The 23,796-nt window shown below is 40.8% G+C and overlaps 3 protein-coding genes across 4 annotated transcripts in view; 1 reads left to right on the forward strand and 2 right to left on the reverse strand.

Moving 5' to 3' along the window:
• The window catches only part of LOC139910014 (protein NLRC3-like), a 305,613-nt gene that overhangs the window by 222,231 nt on the left and 59,586 nt on the right, over positions 1-23,796 (forward strand). The gene's annotated exons all lie outside the window — the stretch shown is intronic.
• The window catches only part of LOC139926206 (protein NLRC3-like), a 67,029-nt gene that overhangs the window by 35,449 nt on the left and 7,784 nt on the right, over positions 1-23,796 (reverse strand). The gene's annotated exons all lie outside the window — the stretch shown is intronic.
• Positions 13,231-21,918, reverse strand: LOC144539537 (uncharacterized). Its single transcript, XM_078284956.1, has 6 exons — positions 21,910-21,918; positions 21,237-21,526; positions 19,133-19,306; positions 18,483-18,656; positions 18,233-18,279; positions 13,231-13,898 (listed from the first exon to the last, which is right to left on the reverse strand). The coding sequence occupies exons 1-6, from the start codon at positions 21,916-21,918 to the stop codon at positions 13,360-13,362; spliced, it is 1,233 nt and encodes a 410-aa protein (XP_078141082.1). The 3' UTR covers positions 13,231-13,359.

Genomic DNA, 23,796 nt, shown 5'->3' on the forward strand with positions numbered 1-23,796 from the left:
TATGAGGAAGTCTCAGAACTGGTCTGACAGCTTGGATAAGTTTGACTGAAGTTTGATCCACTGTTAATACACTGAGTGAACAAAACAACACTTTATGAACGTCTGTGTAACCAAGTCTCGCTCAAGTCTCGCGAAAGTTGAGTTGTTGCAGGAAGTTACACAGACCGGATCAAGCGAAAGGTAAAGAAAAACGTTTCATTTCTCTGTAGGGTCCTTTCCATAATGTTGTCAGACACTTATAATAACACTCTGAGCCTGTCAGTGGCAACAACAAGAACTTTTAGTGGACGTACATTGACGGTGCGATTTGCCCCGTCGGATTACATTGCAGCTTGTTTCGCGGCTGCCGGCTGAAGCGATCTCGCTCAATACTGGACCAATTTCAAAAATTGTTGTCCCCTTTAGTTACTTAGACACAAAAAGTTGGAAAAATAGGGTCCAGGTTGAAAAATACCGAAGTTACCCTTTTAACATTGACTGGAATTCCTTTTGTTGTCCATTGAAAATGAAACTAATGAGTACATGTGCAGCTTGTGGATTATCACAGGTCATTAATAAACCTACTAGAATATGTTTAAAGAGTGATGGCACTCGAGTAGCTACTTGTATTGATCACATTTATATAAATACACCAGAGGTTTGCTCTAAATCCATATCTGTGCCAATTGGCTGTAGTGACCATAATCTCATTGCAATTGTGAGGAAAACAAAAGTTCCTAAGCCTGGTTCAAAAGTAATGAGGAAAAGATCATTTCAGAGTTTTAATCAGGCCAAATATGAGGAAAATGTTAAAAATGCTAACTGGTCAAAGGTGTTCTTAGAAAAAGATCCAGAGGAAGCATTTCAGGTTTTTAAAGGAATTTTAATGACAATTGTAGACTATCATGCACCATTAAAGAGGTTAACGGTTAGAAACGTCAATACTCCATGGTTGGATAAGGAGTATGATGGAAAGGGATCAAGCAAAATTAACAGCAATTTCATCAAGCCTTAAATCGGATTGGCAATTATATTGCAAACTAAGGAATTTTGTTACTAAAGTAAATAAGAAGAAAAAGAAACTGTATTACGACAATAGAATCAATGAAATTAAACATGATAGTAAACAATTATGGAATACTTTGAGTTGTCTATTGAAAGGAAATACTAAGTCCCCATCTTATTTAGAAACTGGAGGAGAATTTTTAACTAAACCAAAAGACATAGCAAATCATCTAAATAGTTATTTCATAACCAAGATAGATAAGTTAAGAAGCACAGTACAGCCAAAGAATACAGATTTATCAAATATATTAATCGATCAGTTTATGGAAGGCAAAAAGTGTAGCTTCGAATTTAAGAAAGTTAGTGTCGCGAAAGTTGAATTAATGTTAATGACTTATAAGAATAAAACACCTGGGGTTGACGATCTGGATGGAAAGCTGCTCAAGCCCATAGCTTCACTAATTGCTCCGATGGTCACACATATGGGTAATCAATGTTTCAATGAAAATAAGTGTCCACAAGCATGGAAAATATCCAAAGTAGTGCCAATATCAAAAAATAAAAAGTTACTGTTTTCTGAATCCAACAGTCGACCTATAAGTTTATTATCAATTTTGAGCAAGATAATGGAACGAATTGTGTATGAACAGATTCAGTCTTATTTTTCCAATAATTTAATCACTAATTTCCAGCATGCATATAGAGAAAAATATTCGACAGCCACTGCCTTGACTCAAATGGTTGATGACTGGTTTAAGGATATAGAACAGAGGAAAATTATAGGAGTAGTTTTGCTTGATATTGACATCCTTGATCATGAGTTAATGTTGGAAAAATTAAAATGTTATGTTTTTTCTCAGTCTGCATAAATAGTTATTTAAGTGATAGAAAGCAAATGGTGTACTTTAATGAAAGTGATTCAGATGTTAAACATGTGAAACATGCGCCGTTTCTCAAACCCAAGAATGCAAAGAACGGACTTGTGTTCTTGGGGAGAACGTTCTTGCTAGTCGTTCTTGGAAGAATGAACTCGCAAGGTCACGAGCACACAGAACGCTGTTGACAGTTTGAGATGATGTGTTCTTGCTGGTACAATACCACCAAATACGCCCAGGGTATTGCGCAATACCACCAGGGTATTGTCGTGTCGTGACTGTGGGGCGGAGGAAAAGGAAACAAGACGGGTCTGTGAGCAGACTGCCCGGCTAGCCAGCTACCCCCGCAGGTGCTAGCCTGCTGGCGAGCCAGTTTGTGGAACTTCTCAACTCCGAAAACGTTGGAGCAAATTTTCGATTCGCCATCAATTTTCCTAAAACTGCCAATATTTGAAATCTACACAGTTTGACAGTTTTTAACAGAATTGCCGCAACTTTTCCGCATGAAATGGCCAAATCAACAGACCGCTTGTGATTTGGACCAATTGTCGCATTTCGTGTCGTGGTAACTTACGTCATCGCAGCGCGCATTCAGGTGGAAGATGAACAAAGCTCACCTGCCAACAAAAATGGCTGCCATAGACCGTGCAAAACAAAACAAAAGCAACAAGAATCGAGGTGAGTGCAAAATTCAAGCTCTTGGAAGAGTTAATAGCTTAAACGGAGAGTGGGAGAGAATAGGGGGAGGCTGTGTGTGTGTGTGTGTGTGTGTGTGCGCGTGCATGTGTGTGAGTGAGTAAGAGAGAGAGAGAGAGAGAAAAAAAATGTTTTCCTTTGCTTGCACTTTTTTCCCAATTCCCGCAATTTTACCACAAAAAGAGCACATAAAACCTCGCAAATTGTATTGCAATTTTTGAGAAAAGCCACAGCAAAATCAAGCATTTTTGGCCGCAATAATCACAAAAAAACTCAGAGAAATCCTGGAGGGACTGACCAGTGTTGTAATTGGAACAAACTATTATTTATGTTCAAAACCAAAGCTTGATCTTAGTATAACTAATATGCTAATAAAGCAGGTGGAAGAAGCCAAACTTTTGGGAGTTATCATAGACAATAAATTATCGCCTTGTGAGCCGGTTAAGCAAGGAAATGGAATAAGGCTATAATAAGGCTTTAACAAAATAAACAAATAAATAAATCAAATAAAAATAAATATGTAGGGCAGAGAGAGATGCAGGGTGGAGAGATGCAGGGTAGAGCGATAACACTTTTCAAATACGCAGTGTTGTGGGGGGAGGCAAACATCTGCTCCCCCTAAACCCCTCTTCGAACCCCTGAGGCTGAAAGGGCAGGTGGTGTATGAGGGCTGGAAGTAACAAACATTTATCATAAAAATAGATGTGATGAAAATGCTTGTGAATTGAAAACAAGAGTGATGAACATGCATGTGAATTGAAAAATGTTGTGATAAATTGTTAGTAATTTGACGAAAATGTATGTGAATTGAAAAATTGAGTGATAAGCTGGCAAGTAATGTGATAAATCGACTGGTGATTTGATAAAAACACAGCCATTTTCATCATTTATCACCATGATCACCATCAAGATTTCTACTTATTTGACTTGTGTGTATATATGTATTGACATTGACACTGTAACTCCCTCTTTCTATTAACCAATATATGTCTATATAATGTCCAATGCCTGTTCTTTTATACCTGTCCAGGGAGTCCAGGGACTACAGATGAAAACTAGCCTTTTTGGCTAATTCTGGCATTTTTTTTTTAATGTGCACTGTCCCTGTCAAATAAACAAATAAACTAAACTAAACTAAACTAAACACTTTATATCATTCAACATTGCCATTTATCATTTAAGGCGAGCCCAGAAGGGTGGAAGTAACAAAAATTAACTGATACATTTAGAGGTGATGAAAATGAATGTAAATTGAAAAACACTGTGATGAAATTGCATGTGAACTCAAAAAGACAGTGATAAATTGTCAAGTGACTTGATAAATTCAAAGGAGATTGGACTAAATAGTTCAGCGATTTATCATTTAGCGTGAGTAATCTTTGTTACTTTCAGCCTAACACCTAAATGTCAATCAAAAACCACGCCCACTAAAGCTGACTGACTGGCTGACTGACTGACAGCAGTGGCCCATTCAGTCACAACACTACACAACATGACAGACAGCGACCTCTGCTGGCCAATCATGTTACAGCAATATACTGCAGCTGCTACTAGAATTTATCAATATAGCCAATATTACCCACATTGCTCTCATCCAATAAGCATCCAGTGACCCACTGTGCTGACTGACTGACTGACTGACCTTCTTACTGACTTGCTGACTGGTTTACTGATTTTTATTATTTATTTAGGTTTTTTTCATTGACTGAATCATTGTCTGACTGACTATCTAACTGACTGGTTTATTGACTGACTGGTTGACTGATTGACTAGTTTACTGACTTACTGACATGTTGACTGTCTGAGTGACTGAGTAATTGTTTGACTGGCTGACTGACTGGCTGACAAGTTCAAGTTCAAGTTTGTTTATTTATATAGCCCTTTATCACAAGCATGTCTCAGAGGACTTTACAGAGAATGAGCAGTGAAGCGAAGGTAAAATAATAGACTGTGTCGACCCCAAGCTAACGGTGCTATGGCAAGTTGTATGACTGCAGGAATAAGGAGGTTTTGAGCAAGCGGCCAAAACCACGGGTGAATTTTGAAGCCAATAAGGAAGTGTCTGAAAGCTGCAGTTCCTCTAACGTCCGCTAGGGTCGGCTCCAAAAAGACTCTAAATCCCGCCCAACTCCATTCATGTCTATGGGACCACAGCTCAACTTCTCACTCAAAATATGAAGTCAATAATTTTTTTCAACAAGAGGTTATAGTCTCAGTAGCTAATTTCACTTCTTTTAATATGTGTCCATATGGCGATTTTCAAAATAACTGCGTCATTAACGGGATATAACGGTTATAAAACGGGGTCGTTTTCCGAGTGATTGACAGGTCAACTGTCCAGTCATCGCGCAGCTCACCGATCACGGACCAATAGCAGGCGGCGCTGCGGCTCTGTGGGAAACCCCCCGGTCTCGCTCCAAAAACTGTCAACATGGCGGCGCTCGTGGACCACAAGTTTTGGCTTCAAAACGGCCCTTCAGAAACCTATGGGTGACGTCACACTCACTACGTCCATCGTTTTTTATAGTCTATGGTTTTGAGTCTAGATTTGAAGATTTCTAGAGAATTAGCTTCCCTGACTGTAAGAGGTAGCTAGCTCCAATGATAAGGAGCTTGGTAAGGAAATACTCTCCGTAGAGCTCGAACAGTAGAGAGGACATTACGTCATAGACTGTGGGATAACCGTCCGCCATCTGACCTGGATCCAGTTTACCTGGGTCCAGTTTACCAGCAACTACAACAGCTGTCTATGGGAAGCGACCACTGTTGTCCTGATCTGGACCAAACTGCTGCACTAACAGGACCAGAGAGACCAGAGAAGCTGCATCACCTTCCACACGTCAGTAGAGTAGAAGATAGAGGCTGTTTTATATGCTAAATTTAACTGACACAACTTAAAACACAACATTTCTGGCTAGTAGCCAACAGACTGGAGTTGTGTTTGAAACAGTTTGTAACGGTATGTGTTAGCTAGTTAGCTGTTAGATGTAATCTTTACATTTCAGCTGTATGTTAGTTGGCTAGCTCTCTGCTGCCATACAAACACGTTGTTTCTGAGAACAATCAGCACACATCATTCAGCATTATGTCCAACCAGTGTTTATATTCTACTGTGGCAGGTCGCCGCCGTAAAGTCGCGACCCGCCGTGCTAAACATACGTTCTATAGTGTTTTCTATAGTATTTGTATAGTACTCAGTAGCGGCACCGCTGCTGGAAATGCGGCGATTTTTAAAAAAATTAATTGCAGGCTATTTCTGCCAAGACGCACCTTAATGATGGAAGTGACACATAGCGGCGCGTGGTGGCAGACAGAGAGGACGTTCATTTGCATATCTGTATAGGCTACTGTGGATTTTAAGTTGATTCAAGTGTAGAGCTGTTTGTTTTTACTGTAGTAGCCTACTTGTTTACATGATGGCATCTATATAAATTATTTCTTTATGGATTGTAATCTTAATTGTAGGCTAAGATGTCATGCCAATAAAGTTAAAAAAAAAGTGAGGGCCTATGTCCATTATTACCTGCTTAAATTGGCTTAAAGCTGTCACACTAACCACTTAATGGCATTACATTTGCCTTTTATTGTATATTTTATCTGGGTGTATTGTTAGGTGTGTTTCAGTGATGGTGATATTTAATTGCTGCCAACATCTGTCTATTGTTACAACAACAGATCATTTGGGGGTTTTACATTAAAAATAAGCAGATTTTCATATATACTCTTAATACAACTACTCAGTACCAAAGAGTACCAAAGAAATCTGAGAATTATAAAGTCTTCTTGAAAATAGGATTCATAGTTTCTGTAAAGTAATGCACCATTAAAATACTTCCAGAAGATAATCTTTATGATTTAAAACATAATTACTTAACATAGTTTAGCTATTTTTATCTACAGACTACAAAAAATGCTCATGTTTGGTACCATTTTAGACAGTCACAGTTGTCTTGCATACAGTGAGCTAAATAAAAAGTAGTAGTGATGTCTCAATAAAAAAATATTAGCATTATAATGGCAGCATAAGCCACTTTCACCTTTGATTCCAATGACAGTCAGCTGAGAAGTGTACCCAGGTCAGATGGCTGCCATGTGGTCCCGTTCCAGAATAGGAATTCTCTATGACAGCTCCCCTCTACTGTTATATCTCTATGCTCTCTACTGCCTGCTGATTTATTCTTTATTCTGTCCGAGGCACGTTAAGCACAGCTCGGACAGCGTCCTGCGATCGGAGGCACGAGGGGGAACATAAGGGATGATGAGGTCGGATGAATATGATGGTGCAAGCCCATGTAATGATTTATATGTTAACAGAGACACTGGCTTCAATTGGGAGCCAGTGAAGGGAGGTCAAGATGGGAGTAATGTGGTCAAATTTTCTAGTTCTTGTTAATATACTGGCGGCAGCATTTTGCAGAAGTTGTAGGTTTTTAATACTGTAGTTAGCTAGGCCAGAGAATAAGACGTTACAGTAATCAAGTCTTGATGAAACAAAAGCGTGTATTAGGGTTTTGGCATCAGCCATATTTAGCAGGGAACAAATTCCTGAGGTGTTGCAAAAGTGGAAAAATGCAATCTTTGTGATATTCTTAATGTGAGAGTCAAATGAGAGAGCTGGGTCGAAAGTAACGTCAAGATTTTTAGCTGTGTAGCTCTGGGTAATTAAAGCAGTCCCCAAAATTTAAAGTAACATCTGCAACAAGAGGCAGTTGAGTTTTTGGGCCAACAACTAGCATCTCAGTTTTGTTGGCATTTAGTCACAAAGAAGTCATGTGACATCCAATTTTTGACAGCCAATAGAAATAATTCTAGGTTTGCAAGTACAGTGAAATTTAAAACCATGGCTGCGGAAAATTCAGTTCTGTCAGTTCTGCATCTGCACAACCAGAAGCGAAGGAGGGGGCGGACCCTCCAGTACTGCCAGCCAATCAGAGCAGCAAAATTCACATGTGTAAATGTTTATCCACAAATGCACACTGTTGTGTCTCACCAACCCGTTCTCATTCCCAACTCGTCCTATGTTGACTCTGTCAAATCCCTTGGCGTCGCTATAAAGACGCTAAAGGTTCCCTTCTGCGTCTGTACAGGACGCGCCGGGTGTCCCATAGACTCCATGGTAAAACCTCTCGCGGCAGTATTGGACACCTACAGCTTTCTCTCCTAGATCACAACACACAGTCTAGCCTACATGTTCTGCCCAAATAAGGCATTCAGGTTTGCTCGATTTCTTTGCTTGAGCTCTTTGGTGCTAATATTAATAATAATAAAAAAAAGGTTAGTATGGTTGTAGATCAATTTCGAGGCCAAATGAAAAAAGAAATCACTTGCATTTACCATTTGATGTCACCTGCTAGATAAATAAATAAATGTGGCTCATAACCTATATAACAAGTTATTTCAGTGGCATCTCAATAAACTCCATAAAATATAGCACTTTATAACGACTGTATTGTTACATCTACTTTACAATAAGCACAATTTAAACAGAAAAACGCAGTCGGTTTCTAAACGTTGCATAATCTGTTTCGTCATTGAACATACCTCTTTCTGCCCATGAAACAGAGCTGAAGAAATCGCAGCAAAATTGCACCAACAAAAGCATATTTTTGTAATTTTTTTGATTATATCCTCTTATAACATCAACCTGTTGGTTCAGATTGTATTGCATATTTCTAATATTGAACAGTTTGCCAGTAAACTGTTAAGGCTAGGCTAGTGAACCCAAGTGCAGAACACAGATACAAGAGGCGGTAGGTAAAGTCAAAGATTATTTATTTTAGGGCTTGGAGCTGAGTCAAGCAGATCAAGGGCGGAGGCAAGCCAGGCAGAGCGGGCTCCAGATAGCGGGGAGAGGAGCCGAGACGATGAGGAAGTCCGACGAGGCGAGAGGACTGGAGACAGGCGCAGGACTCAGGCGGAATGGCAGCAGAGTTCACGAACTGGCGATGAGTGGATGGCAAACCAGGGAATATATACTGTGGCTGATGAGATGATGAGAAGCAGCTGGTAGCCTGACTCCCGCACACCTGTCTCCACTCCTGCAATAAAGCACACAGACAACAAGGGAAGGGGGAAGAGAGACTGCAGGCTAGGCGGAGTTAGAAGTGGAGCGTGACATAAGGCCCTGACACACCAAGCCGACGGCAAAGAACCAGCGGCGACGAAGGCCGACTGTTGCGTCGGCTCACGTCGCCTGCGTCTGGTCCAAAAAGTTGCACTTGAACACACCGCAAAGACTACAGCCGACGGCCAACTAGCACGTACGTTCTGCGCATGCGTGAGGGGAAATAACCGTCTGATAAATAGTTGCAAATGGCACTGGCGTTGTCAGCCCTTGGTCTTTTGGTTGTGGAAGACGAAAGGAAGAGGCGGAGGCGAAAAATAAATAGTGCCGCACTAAATGGGTGAAATCATGAATAACGTTACTCCAGCGACAGGCTCAAGGGGCTTTCCCGAACCTGTGTCGAGAGCTGGAGATAAATGAAACCTCCGATTTTAAAAATTCCGCTCGGCTCTTTCCTGTTCCAATCATCCAGAGGCAAAACAACGAACTACCAATCAGAGTGATCTCTCTCACCGACGGCTCCGACGCTGATTCAACATGCTCAATCGGCCGAAAAGACGCCGACAGGGTCCGACTAGTGCCGACGGTGCGGGACACACCGCAAAAACTAGGGACACCGACGCTTACCGACGGCCCGACGTTGGCCGACGGCCGACCGTCGGCTTGGTGTGTCAGGGCCTATAAACAGCAAACTACAGTTTGCACTGTTTGGCACTTCCTATGAGCACTTCACAATAAAAGCCCTGCTCCGTAGATTTTGTTGTTTTGTTGTTTTGTCTCCCATAGTTGACGTTGTAAACATGGAATTGAAAATGTTATTTGGGCTATTTGAGAGTGGAAAAAAAACAAATCTTTTGTCAGATTTCAGCCATCTTAATGGGAAGCAGGAGAATTTCAGAAAATATTACATTTCAACCCAACTCAGTGCCGCCTGCCATCAGTAACCCCACTCCCATGAAAGTACAGCTCAATAGCTTTCTAGAGAAGGTGACCCCACGTCTCTAGCCCCTCTCGTTCATCCTTCACCAGAAGGATGAACGAGAGTTGAAAGAGTGAGTTGGCTCCACATGATTCTCGTTCACACTGTATACACTTAGGAGAGTTGTGTGTGATGTAATGTTTACCCAGTACCACTAGAGGGCAGCCTGCTCTCCTGAAAGTGGACAACAGAGTCTTTCAGCCAATGAGAACCATGTAGACTCAACCAAAGGCAACTGTAGCCAATATAACATTACAAAAGCAAGAGGAAATGCTACAAATAACTAAACTAAGACAAATAGGTCAGCCAACAAAAAGTATAAAGTATGAATAAAAACAACACAAAAGTGAAACAGGAAATATTAGAGACTTCCAGGTCATGTGGATCCCATGCTGCACATTTGCCAGAGACTTTTAATTTATTGAATCTGCATACACTCCAGCTCTACACTTATATGTCAAAGAAACATTTTATCACTTTAATTTTGAGCAAAATCCATGCTTCAAGAATACAGTCAAGTTAAAAAACAACTCACACAGTACCATGGACAGCCTTCAGTAAATGCACCCTATTAATTTGTATAACTTAGGACTATGAACATATTAGCTATATATATTGATGTCAGGATCATTTTTCTTATAAACAACAAAAAGACAGTCCCACCACACAAAGCCAAGTCACCGGCTCAGTGTTTTAACTGGCAGGTCTCTGCAGACAAAGACTAGAACATTCTGTAACAAGTCCTTTACATTACTGTTGAAACAACTTGCTGTTCCCTGGTTTCTCCTGCTGACTTTGACTTGCTCAGTTGTGATTTCCACTCAGTGACTTGCCATGTCATCCTCATGTCATCCTCCTCTGAGAAAAGTGAAAACAAGATAAATATTTTTATCGACTCTACCATCAACACAATGGAATGAATCTGAAATGTCCTACAAATGATGACATCACTATATGGAGCTTCAGTGTAATTTATTCAGTGTTGGTTAATATGATTCAAGTCAAAGCCATCGTTGTCTTCATGTTAATCTATCCCAGCTTGTTGTTCTTGGCTTGCTGCCTTGATGTCTGGTCGTAATGTAACGGCCACTAGCTTGTTTCCTTTCTAGGCTAACGTTAGCTAGTTTACATTAGAGAGCGAGCCGTGAAGCTTACAAACCTTCATAGTGTTTCTTATTCAAACCTACAGGCTGACGAGTTTCATCGCCCCCTCGTCTCTGCCATGCTCTGTTTGGGCAGAAGAAAGATTCACTTACTGTTGAACAACTTGGTTCAGACCGGAAACATTAAGGCTTTTACTCTGAAACTGAGATCCGTCCTGTCCGGATGTCAGAGCCTGTCCTGTTTACTCCTGTTCTGTACTGACAAACCATGTGTTCATGTTTTCAAATCATGTTTTTATTTATTGCACTTAAATGAGTAAAACAACTGAAACGAAGGTACACGCATTGTATTGAGGGTTGAATTTTTAGCTCAAACTAGTTAGAAATAAAAGTTTAGAGCTGAAAGCGACAGTGACCAAATTCAAACCATGACATTCAGTTTCAGTTTTGATGATAGAAATTCAGCTTCTGCAATTCAGATTCATTTTGTGCATACCATGATTCAATTTAGCATCAAAAATTCTAATTAATGCAATTAAAGGGTAACTTGGGTATTTTTCAACCTGGATTCAACCTCTATTTTCCCATCTGTTTGTGTCTAAGTGACTAAAGGGGACAACAATTTTTGAAGTTGGTCCAGTATTGAGCGAGATCGCTTCAGCCGGCAGCCGCAGAACGAGCTGCAATGTAATCCGACGGAGCAAATCACACCGTCAATGTCCGTCCACTAAAAGTTCTTGTTGTTGCCACTGACAGGCTCAGATTGTTATTATAAGTGTCTGACAACATTATGGAAAGGACCCTACAGAGAAATGAAACGTTTTTCTTTACCTTTCGCTTGATCCGGTCTGTTTGTTATTGTGTGTAACCGAGTCTTATAGGCTTATAGCCTATTTCACAATAAAGCCTACGCTTAAAAAACACAACACACCAGCCTATAGAAAGAGTAAACTACAATGCACCATCTATTTACCAAGCTGCACCTACTATGTGTCCAAGTCTGACTTTGGCTCCGTTAATTCACCGTTTTTAACCGAGACCGGGGCCAACAAGTCGGTCCAACTCTCTAGACAAAACCACGACACAACTTTCAGGGAGTGTGTTCCTTAGACACAAAAAGTTGGGAAAATAGGGTCCAGGTTGAAAAATACCGAAGTTACCCTTTAAAATTCAGTTTCTGCTGGCTGTAATTTCTGCCCATACTACCTACTCTGTCCCAGTAGAAATGTAATGTGTATTTTCTCCTTTAACCAGCAGAGGGCAGCATTTCATTAAACAGCAGCTCCAGAGCTCCAGGAGCAGCCATCCTGGATTCACACAGGACAAGGAGGGGTTTCTAATTTTTTAAGTGAGTTTCATATAATTTTCATATGATTCCCCCTTTAAACCTCATGTCACCTTGTTTTTGATCTTTCTCCACCTGTCCTCACTCAAAATACGCTCGACTCCAGAAACCTTTTACAGCCAAAAATAGCCTAGTAGGGCTGGGTGAGAGTGTACATACTCCTGTCAATGACACACACACACACACACACACACATACACACACACACACACACACACAGTGTGAGCGGAGTAGGTGAGATGACAAATCTATAGATTTTTTTCCTTCATAATTCAACATGCTTACCATAAATATGTGAAGTTGTGTCATGACCCAGCTTATAAGCCATGACAAGAAAGGGAGATGCACGGTTTTAACGAAGAAAGTTAACAAATTTATTAACAAAATAACAACAAACCCAGACCAAACTCATGAGACGTGTGAATCAGTACAGTCAGTAGCGTCAGTGAGTGGGTGTGTGAGAGGTGTAGTGTGAAAAGGTGTAACCTAAAAGTTAACGCAACGGCAGAGGCGACCCAAAACAAAACATGTTGCCTGGGGAGAGGACGGTCTGGTCTTAAATACCCCTGGGAGACTGGCCAGGTCACCCCGCCTACCAGGGACCTGAGGAGAGACTCAGACAACAGACAGACAGAGCAGGACGGCCGTCACAGTTGTCTCTGACATCTTGCTTCAGTTTAGCAAAGTAAATCAGCCATGACAAAGATTATATTTTCCTTGATCATGAGACTCACAACATAGACAACAACAGAGTCATATATTGGTTTATTTTAGGACAATAATTACATTTTAAACATCACATTTATAACAAAACACATTTGAAAAGAAGTTAAAACAGTGTTTAACCTTTAATTCTGGGAAACAATTATAGAAAACATAAAAATGTTAAGCTTGGAATGATGAGATTAATAAAATACCAAATATAAGAAAGTTCCAAAAGAAAGATATTTTAACCCGTCATCATAAACAACATCTTGATTCTGTCTGGTTTCATATTTCATTCATTTCATTTTCTAAGTAAAATATTCATGTTCCAGTAGCTGAGTCGTGTTAAAACCCTGTTCAGTTTCCCTGAATATAGAAAACATTCTGCTGACAGTGATTGATTAATATGTTCTTTACAGTAAAACAACTCATAAATCTATATGGAAATACACACATTAATATGCTCACATTAAGATGGAAGTGTGTGTGTGTGTGTGTGTGTGTGTGTGTGTGTGTGTGTGTGTGTGTGTGTGTGATCCTGTACAGAGTGAACTATCATCTCAGCAGCTGTCTTTGGTCAGCAGTGTGAGTGTTTCTCTCTCCCTCCTCTATCTGACAAGAGACACTGAGGAACCAAACAACCCAAACCAGAACCCAAACCCAGGATAGAGGGGTTCAGTGAATGTGGAGTGGAAGGTGTGGATGTGGATCAGTGAGTCAGAGGAAACTCTGTAGAAGGACAGAGAGCCAGCAGGCCAGTCCAGATACACTGCTACTCTGTTAGAGCCAGAGGAGGAGAGGGAAGATATGTTTGTTTCTCTGTTATTGTGCCGGACAGAGTAATTATCACGAGTGCAGTACAGACTCCAGGACTTTTCATTCCATCCAAGCACACAGTCAACACCCTCTCCTCTCCTACTGATTCCTCTGTAAGTCACTCCTATATTAACCTCTACTTTCCACTCGACCTCCCAGTAACAGCGACCAGTCAGACCATTTCTACACAGCAGCTGTTTCCAGAAGTCAAATCTCTCTGGGTGATCAGGATATGGCTGCTCCTCTCTTACTGATGTCACCTCTCTGTTGTCTTCAGACAGGAAGAGGTTTCTGTTTGCTGTGTTTGGGTCCAGAGTGAGTTCACAGGCATCTGATGAGAGAACAAGACTCAATACAGCAGCAGATTATCATCTGATACACCTGTTGTGTTTATTGATATTTTATTAATAACTTCACTGTTAATTATTGAAGAGTTTTATTTTTGTGAATACTTTATATTCATTTATTGATTTAAATTACAAGAAAAGGCAACCAGCCTCTGATGGGGCTTACATGAGGTTTAACAATTAGGAAAATATGATGAAAAGAGATTAATGATAACAGGAATTAATTAAAAAATAATAAATAAATACATAACAGTAATCATAATATAGATACATTATACATACACACACACACACGCACACATGCACACACACAAACACACACACACACACACACACACACACACACACACACACACACACAGCAAAGCTCAATCATTAGTGTGCTTGCTGCAAGCAAAGCACACTCTTATTATCTTGCATACTTCTTCTTCTTATTATTTTTCCCAAAAAGTTTGGCACGCTACTCCTCCTACAGTTTTTACAGTACATAGACATGTGAGACATCAAAACGTGCGGCTCATTGAGGAATCGTGTGCTATTACTTTTCTAAGAGATCCCTCATAAGCTCTTTGAGATATTAATGATTAAATGCCAATTTTGCCATTTTAGACGCAATACACACCCATTGTAAAATAATGAGAACCATGTGGAATCAATTATAGGATCACAGAGCCAGAAATTTCAGTTTCGTTTTGTCTGCCATCTTGTTTCTCCGCGGAGAGCGGGAGGCTGCCACATAGCAGGTGAAGCTAAGGTAGAATCAGATCAGTATGGATGTATTTGGACTTTTATTCTGTATATTAAACCGGCTGGCTTGATGCATTTGGGACAGACGGGCCGATTACCGGCTGGATTGATGCATTTGGGACAGAAGGAATCGCGCTGCGGAGATCGCAAGGTATGTTAGCACGCAGTAGCTAAGCTAACTGAAGTTAGCTACCCACACAGAGTATGGTGGCCGATGCTTTACGCAGCTTCCCGGGGACACGGTGCCGGCCAGTGGCGATAGCTGGGCGCCGATGTGTTCCCGGTCGTCCGGCCGACATTTCGGCGCCACTGCTGACGCCGATGCGTCAGCGGCTGGCCGCCGAACGGCGTTTTTCGGCACCGATGGGCCCCAAGTGCGATCGGGGCATGGACCGGGAGAATCGGAGATCAGTATGGATATATTTGGACTACAGCGGAGTTTTTAGAAGCTGGCTTGATGCATTTGGGAGGTACGTTAGCTAGTTTCTCACACAGTAGCTGAAGCTAACTGAAGCTACGGTAGAATCAGATCAGTATGGATGTATTTGGCCTATTATTCTGTATATTAAAAGTCTAGTGCAGAGTTTTTAATGGCTGGCTTGATGCATGTGGGACAGACGGACATCGGGAGGGACGTTAGCTGGTTTCTCACACACAGTAGCTGAAGCTAACTGAAGCTACGGTACACACACAGAGTATGGTGGTTGCTGCGCGTCGGCCGAGGCTTAACGGAGCTTCTAACGCGCTCGGTTTTTAAGCTAGAGCAGAGTTTTTTTTATTAACGGAAACTAGACATCCAGACGAATACGTAGGTACCAGCCATGCTATGCTAGCTCGCTGGGAAGCGGGCGCAAGATAGCTCCAAAGTCGGTGAGGTTTAGCTCTAGAATTGTGATGCGTTTTAGGTCCTTGGAAAGCTGGGAATCTTTATTTTCGTTCGATACCAAACATGTTGTTGTGGCGTGATGAGAAAAGTATCCCAGTGCCTTTGAACGCAGCTGGCTCTGTTTACTGAGTCTAGTCTGTCAAATTCAAAAGGGGCCAGTGTTACAATTACCTAGGTATCTGGTTAGATGAAAAATTGTCTTTTACACCCATGTCAATGAACTGACTAAGAAAGTAAAATTTAAACTGGGTTTCTTTTTTTTTTTTTTAGAAATAAGCAATGCCTTAACATGAGTAGTAGGATGCAGATTGTATAAGCAACACTTTTTATCAGTGCTTGATTAGGGTGCTGCTGGGTGATGCATTTTATAGGGATTGCTCTTGTTTTTCTTAGTAGACTTTCTTATTTTGTCTGCATGTGGATGGTCTGGAAATAACTTATTTTGTTTGTTGTTTTGTTTTCTTGTAGTTGTGTACACAGGTCTGTCTTGCAAACAAGATCTCGATCTCAATGGGACTTACCTGTTTAAATAAAGGAAATTAAAAAAATATTTTAGGACATTATTATTTAAACTCTTTGTGATCAGGCACAGTTTGGACAAAATACAATTGGTTTACGGATTTACGGAGCGAAATGCTAACAATTGCAATGCTGCACCGCTTAGCAAAACTAGTGAACGCCAAGTCTAAGGGCAGGGGCATTGCAAGGGCGGCAAGCACACTTTAAATTTTCTTTAGAAAATTTAGCCTTTTCTAGTTCTTATTCTTCTTCTGGACAAAAGTTTAACATGCATCTCCTCCTACAGTTTTTACAGTACATAGACATATTAGACATCAAAATGTGCGGCTCATTGAGGAATCGTGTGCTATTACTTTTCTAAGAGATCCGTCGTAAGCTCTTTGAGATATTAATGATTAAATGGCATTTTTAGACGCAATACACACCCATTGTAAAAGGATGAGAACCTGAGAACCGTGTGGACTCAATCACAGGATCACAGAGCCAGAAATTGAAGTTTGGTTTTGTCCTTGTTTCTCTGCGGAGATCGGGAGCCTCCCACTCAGTAGCTGAAGCTAAGGTGGAATCAGATCAGTATGGATGTATTTGGACTTTTATTCTGTATATTAAAAGTCTACAGCGGAGTTTTTAATGGCTGGCTTGATGCATTAGGGACAGACGGACGCGCTGCGGAGATCGGGAGGTATGTCTGGTTTCTCCCACACAGCAGCTGAATCTAACTGAAGCTACGGTACACACACAGAGTATGGTGGTTTCTGCGCTTCGGCCGACGCTTAACGGAGCTTCTCACGAGCTCAGTTTTGAAGCTAGAGCGGAGCTTTTTTTATTAGCGGAAACTAGACATCCAGACGAACACGTAGGTACCAACCATGTTATGTAACATAGCTCCAAAGTCGGCGAAGTTTTTGACAAAGGTAAATGGGTATGACTATTTTCAAACGGGTCCCTTGACCTCTCACATCAAGATATCTGAATGGCTCATTAGAACCGCAAGAGTCTTAGCTTTACAGCCATATCTGACATATGTCAGCTACATAGGGTATATGAGCTCCAGGGTACTAAAGACACAGTGTTCTGCATGCAGTGAAAACATGTTATTCTCGCCTTTTTTTCTTTCCCTATTTCTGCACACTGTGGTACCTAAACAGTCATGGAATTGTAGAAATTGGGCATGGCTACAAAGCTGAGACTCTTGTGAATCCAAAGAGCCCAATTGCATTCATGTGTGATTAAATATGGCCTCATAGTAACCATTTCAATGTGATGACAGCATTTTTTAAAACTTGACCTTACTGTATAAAATTACATGAAATGAAATGGTCGAGCTCATTCATGTCAGTGCTTCGACACAGCCAGCAGATGGCGACAAAGACCATGAGTTCCCCACATGGGCTTTCTGTCAGCCTCGGCGCCGACTTTGTGATGCATTTAGGATCCTTGGAAAGCTGGGAATCTGTAGTTTCGTTCGATACCAAACATGTTGCTGTGCAGTGATGAGAAAAGTTTCCCAGTGCCTTTGAACGCAACTGGCTCTGTTTACTGAGTCTAGTCTGTCAAAATGCTAACAATTGCAATGCTGCACCGCTTAGCAAAGCTAGTGAACGCCAAGTCTAAGGGCAGGGGCATTGCAAGGGCGGCAAGCACACTTAAATTTTCTTTAGAAAATTTAGCCTTTTCTAGTTTCCATTCATTTTCCACTGGATTTCTTGTCAAAGTTTTTTTGACCATGTTAATAATTTATTTTTAACTTGAACTTTTCACCACAGTATCTCCTGCTGATGCATGATATATGATTTATGATTTGAAGATTTTATAAAAATGTTTCCCTATTTTTTATAGACATTCTTTTGGCATTTTTTCACTATATTAATTCATTAAAAAAATCAAATGTATGTAAATTTTCTTATTCTTGTCACCATTGCTAGTTCTTATAGTGCCGTATACCTGGGAAAAAAATCTAATATTTCCATCAATGTTAAATATTTTTTTGCCTCATTAAGCCGCTTTCATATGAAGCTTTTTAGAAAGTCCCACATGATGTCATCATCTTTATTCACAGTATGTGAATGAATGGACGTCACATACTGCTGTGTGAATGGACTTTCTATCTAAATAGTTGAATGTGTGTTGCTTTGTTTTCATGAATCAAACTAAATACACACTTACATTTCCTCACACCTGGTTTCAACCTCTGCTCTCCACCATGGTCCACACTGGGGGAATAAACAAAGTCAGACCAGCAGATTCTCTTTGATGATGGAAACATGGACATTTAATAACCTTCAATATGAATGAGTTTCCATACAGCATCAGTCATAACTGCTGTTAGACATTAATCAATACTCCTCATCTTCTCAGTGTGACAGAGAAAATGTGTGTGACTCTCAGCCTTCTAGCAGACGTTGCCTCTCCAGACCTGAGAGAGTCCAGTCTCCAGTGTGGATCCTCCAGTCCAGCAGAGAGCAGCTTCACTCCTGAGGCTCCTGGATGATTGTAGCTCAGGTCCAGCTCTCTCAGATGGGAGGGGTTGGAGCTCAGAGCTGAGGCCAGAGAAGCACAGCCTTCCTCTGTGAGCAGACAGAAGGACAGCCTGCACACACACACACACACACACACACACACACACACACACACACACACACACACACACCACACACAGTTAAGTTAGACAGTTAAGTTAATTACTTTTGCCTGCGTTTCTACATAACAGTTTTATGTTTTTTGATAAGTTCTCAGTGTAAACTTTCTGTTTAAAACAAGATACATGTTAGATAAGTCAGTTTAGTCAGTTTGGCAGTTCTTGGATCAGTTTGCTGCAGAATCTTAGAAATCCTTTTTGGTATTTTAGGTCTCAACAACAGAGACAGCAAGGAGGGAAATCATGAAATATCCTGATAGAAAGCAGAAAACAGTTCATAGGGGACAGAAAGTAGAGTGAAAGGTTGTTACCACAATCATAAGAGCAGAGAAAATCCTCCACAGGTTAGGAATCTATTCACTGATGTTACTCTGTAAGTAAAGCAGGATTTAAATGGTCATGTGTTGACCAGGTTGAGGAATCCTGACCTGAGAGTTTCCAGTCTACAGTGTGGACTCTCCAGTCCAGCAGAGAGCAGCTTCAGTCCTGAATCCTGCAGCTCGTTGTTACTCAGGTCCAGCTCTCTCAGACTAGAGGACTGGGAGCTGAGAACTGAGGCCAGAGCTTCACAGCTTCTCTCTGACAGCTGACAGTCACTCAGCCTGAAGGACAAGAAAAGATATGGAAATATTATTCTCTTATATTTTAATGTCAATATTGTCTGTGATTTTTCTTTCAAATAATTACTGTTAATAATGTTGATTGATGTTTCCCTTATCTAAAAGCAGAGTTCACAGTGTTCTTTGCATGGTGCTGTAGTTCATTGAACTGAGTGCAGCACTAACAAAGCCAGAGATGCTGGTTTGATTCCCACTGGGTTCACCCATGTTAAAACTGTATTCACACATGGTGCTGCAAGGTGATTTGGATCAATACATCCACCAAATGGTCTATGCTATGTTATAGGGCTGAACGATATTGACAAAAAATCTAATTGCAATCATCATATAAACTGCGATTCAATATCATCACAAGTTTTTCTTGTTTTCTTTAAGAACTTTAAAATTGTTTAAATAAAAGTGATTTTATTAAAAAAATAGATGTCAGTGTGCAGGATTTACTGAGATTGAGTCTGATGAAAGGTTTTCACCAATACTGTACTTGATTCATGGACCAAATATTACCCAAAATATCTTGTTGAGAAATCCATTTTGGACGCTTCTCTCTCTTAAGCAATTAACTGCAGACTCTGCGATTTGGAAATTTCAGAAGTTCAAATTGCATTTTTTTTTAGTTAATTGTTCAACTCTACTATATTTTGCTTTACAGAAAGCCATTAAAAAGAATGACAAGATATATGAAGCAGATTTAAAGCTACACTAAGCGATTTTCCGACCACTAGAGGGAGACAGAAACCGCAACACATTTTGTAAACACACAGCAAACCTGCTGTGCTACAGAAGCCCTTAAGGACAAACCGTGCATAAAGGCTAATGGCTAAAACAAACGTACCTACGGAGAAATGTCGCCGGTCACCAGTCTCACTTTGCCAGATTTTTCTCCCGCTGAAGGTCACATGACCCACAATGACAAGTGAAGAGGCAGGTAGCAAGTTTACTAGTTGAAAACGTTTCCTCGCTCGCTTCATCGATTCCAACATTACGAGACTTTTTTTCAAGGATGGGAGGGGGAGAGCGCCGCTTTCATACAGCGAGAGAGGAGACAAGCTAGTTTTAAAAAAGGAAATGCTGTTCGGTCCGAACTTGACAACAAGCTTTAGAAAAGAGGTGAAAACAACAACACAGCTGGCCCGCGTGTGTGGCTACTGGTTTATATCATGACGTCTCACGGAAATCTCCACATAGCACACGTTAGTTTCAGGATTGGTTACAGGGTCTGAAATCACTTTGTGCAAGTTTAAAATGTTTTAAAAGATGATAGTGAATTTGCCAGTCCAAGTCCCTCAGGAAAGCATTCCACAGTCTAGAGGCCATGATGGCAAAAGTGTTTTCACCTTTAGTCTGGAGTTTAGACTGAGTGTCAGTCAGAAGGACCTGAAGATCTCAGCTTGCTCTCCAGCTCAGACAGAACTAAGAGTTCTGCAGTGTAACTCAGGGCCAAAACTAGTCAAACTCTGTGAAATCTTAATATGAATTCTTCATCAGCAGGTACCCAGTGGAAATATGCTAAAACTGGGATATATGATCTCTGCTTCACACTAGTTAAAGTCCTAGCTGCTCTATTCTGAATAAGCTGGAGATGTGACAGTGAATCTTGACTGAGACAGGAAGAGAGAGGTGCAGTAATATAAATGACATGAGATCAAAGCATGGAGGATCTTCTCTCAGTCCTCCAGGTTCATGGCTGTGTATGAATTTGGATCAGAACAAAACACATTCTGGAAAATCCAGAACATTATGTTCAGTGAAATTGAAAATGCCAATGTAAAATGGTTCTGGAGTCCTGATGTAAAACCTGCAGAGTCTCTCTTTGCAGATTCAGGAATACTGACCTGAGAGAGTTTTGAGAGCAGGGACCTTAGTTTGGAGAAATGTGTCAAATCAATTGAGGAAAACTGTGAATGGATCTGACCTGAGAGTCTCCAGTCTACAGTGTGGACTCTCCAGTCCAGCAGAGAGCAGCTTCAGTCCTGAATCCTGCAGCTCGTTGTTACTCAGGTCCAGCTCTCTCAGACTAGAGGACTGGGAGCTGAGAACTGAGGCCAGAGCTTCACAGCTTCTCTCTGACAGCTGACAGACACTCAGCCTGAAGGACAAGAAAAGATATGAAAATATTATTCTCTTATATTTTAATGTCAATGTTGTCTGTGATTTTTCTTTCAAATAATTACTGTTAATAATGTTAATTGATGTTTCCCTTATCTAAAAGCAGAGTTCACAGTGTTCTTTGCATGGTGCTGTAGTTCATTGAACTGAGTGCAGCACTAACAATGCCAGAGATGCTGGTTTGATTCCCACTGGGTTCACCCATGTTAAAACTGTATTCACACATGGTGCTGCAAGGTGATTTGGATCAATACATCCACCAAATGGTCTATGCTATGTTATAGGGCTGAACGATATTGACAAAAAATCTAATTGCAATCATCATATAAACTGCGATTCAATATCATCACAAGTTTTTCTTGTTTTCTTTAAGAACTTTAAAATTGTTTAAATAAAAGTGATTTTATTAAAAAAATAGATGTCAGTGTGCAGGATTTACTGAGATTGAGTCTGATGAAAGGTTTTCACCAATACTGTACTTGATTCATGGACCAAATATTACCCAAAATATCTTGTTGAGAAATCCATTTTGGACGCTTCTCTCTCTTAAGCAATTAACTGCAGACTCTGCGATTTGGAAATTTCAGAAGTTCAAATTGCATTTTTTTTTAGTTAATTGTTCAACTCTACTATATTTTGCTTTACAGAAAGCCATTAAAAAGAATGACAAGATATATGAAGCAGATTTAAAGCTACACTAAGCGATTTTCCGACCACTAGAGGGAGACAGAAACCGCAACACATTTTGTAAACACACAGCAAACCTGCTGTGCTACAGAAGCCCTTAAGGACAAACCGTGCATAAAGGCTAATGGCTAAAACAAACGTACCTACGGAGAAATGTCGCCGGTCACCAGTCTCACTTTGCCAGATTTTTCTCCCGCTGAAGGTCACATGACCCACAATGACAAGTGAAGAGGCAGGTAGCAAGTTTACTAGTTGAAAACGTTTCCTCGCTCGCTTCATCGATTCCAACATTACGAGACTTTTTTTCAAGGATGGGAGGGGGAGAGCGCCGCTTTCATACAGCGAGAGAGGAGACAAGCTAGTTTTAAAAAAGGAAATGCTGTTCGGTCCGAACTTGACAACAAGCTTTAGAAAAGAGGTGAAAACAACAACACAGCTGGCCCGCGTGTGTGGCTACTGGTTTATATCATGACGTCTCACGGAAATCTCCACATAGCACACGTTAGTTTCAGGATTGGTTACAGGGTCTGAAATCACTTTGTGCAAGTTTAAAATGTTTTAAAAGATGATAGTGAATTTGCCAGTCCAAGTCCCTCAGGAAAGCATTCCACAGTCTAGAGGCCATGATGGCAAAAGTGTTTTCACCTTTAGTCTGGAGTTTAGACTGAGTGTCAGTCAGAAGGACCTGAAGATCTCAGCTTGCTCTCCAGCTCAGACAGAACTAAGAGTTCTGCAGTGTAACTCAGGGCCAAAACTAGTCAAACTCTGTGAAATCTTAATATGAATTCTTCATCAGCAGGTACCCAGTGGAAATATGCTAAAACTGGGATATATGATCTCTGCTTCACACTAGTTAAAGTCCTAGCTGCTCTATTCTGAATAAGCTGGAGATGTGACAGTGAATCTTGACTGAGACAGGAAGAGAGAGGTGCAGTAATATAAATGACATGAGATCAAAGCATGGAGGATCTTCTCTCAGTCCTCCAGGTTCATGGCTGTGTATGAATTTGGATCAGAACAAAACACATTCTGGAAAATCCAGAACATTATGTTCAGTGAAATTGAAAATGCCAATGTAAAATGGTTCTGGAGTCCTGATGTAAAACCTGCAGAGTCTCCCTTTGCAGATTCAGGAATACTGACCTGAGAGAGTTTTGAGAGCAGGGACCTTAGTTTGGAGAAATGTGTCAAATCAATTGAGGAAAACTGTGAATGGATCTGACCTGAGAGTCTCCAGTCTACAGTGTGGACTCCCCAGTCCAGCAGAGAGCAGCTTCAGTCCTGAATCCTGCAGCTCGTTGTTACTCAGGTCCAGCTCTCTCAGACTAGAGGACTGGGAGCTGAGAACTGAGGCCAGAGCTTCACAGCTTCTCTCTGACAGCTGACAGACACTCAGCCTGAAGGACAAGAAAAGATATGAAAATATTATTCTCTTATATTTTAATGTCAATGTTGTCTGTGATTTTTCTTTCAAATAATTACTGTTAATAATGTTAATTGATGTTTCCCTTATCTAAAAGCAGAGTTCACAGTGTTCTTTGCATGGTGCTGTAGTTCATTGAACTGAGTGCAGCACTAACAATGCCAGAGATGCTGGTTTGATTCCCACTGGGTTCACCCATGTTAAAACTGTATTCACACATGGTGCTGCAAGGTGATTTGGATCAATACATCCACCA

Source organism: Centroberyx gerrardi, chromosome 7 (assembly GCF_048128805.1).
Source record: "Centroberyx gerrardi isolate f3 chromosome 7, fCenGer3.hap1.cur.20231027, whole genome shotgun sequence".
Taxonomy (NCBI): domain Eukaryota; kingdom Metazoa; phylum Chordata; class Actinopteri; order Beryciformes; family Berycidae; genus Centroberyx; species Centroberyx gerrardi.

Coding starts and splice junctions, on each gene's coding strand:
- LOC144539537 (XM_078284956.1), bottom strand. Junction 18,657..19,132: donor TGTAGACTGGAAACTCTCAG/GTCAGGATTCCT, acceptor GTGTGTGTGCAG/GCTGTCCTTCTGTCTGCTCA. Junction 13,899..18,232: donor GAAACCAGGTGTGAGGAAAT/GTAAGTGTGTAT, acceptor TTCTCTCATCAG/ATGCCTGTGAACTCACTCTG.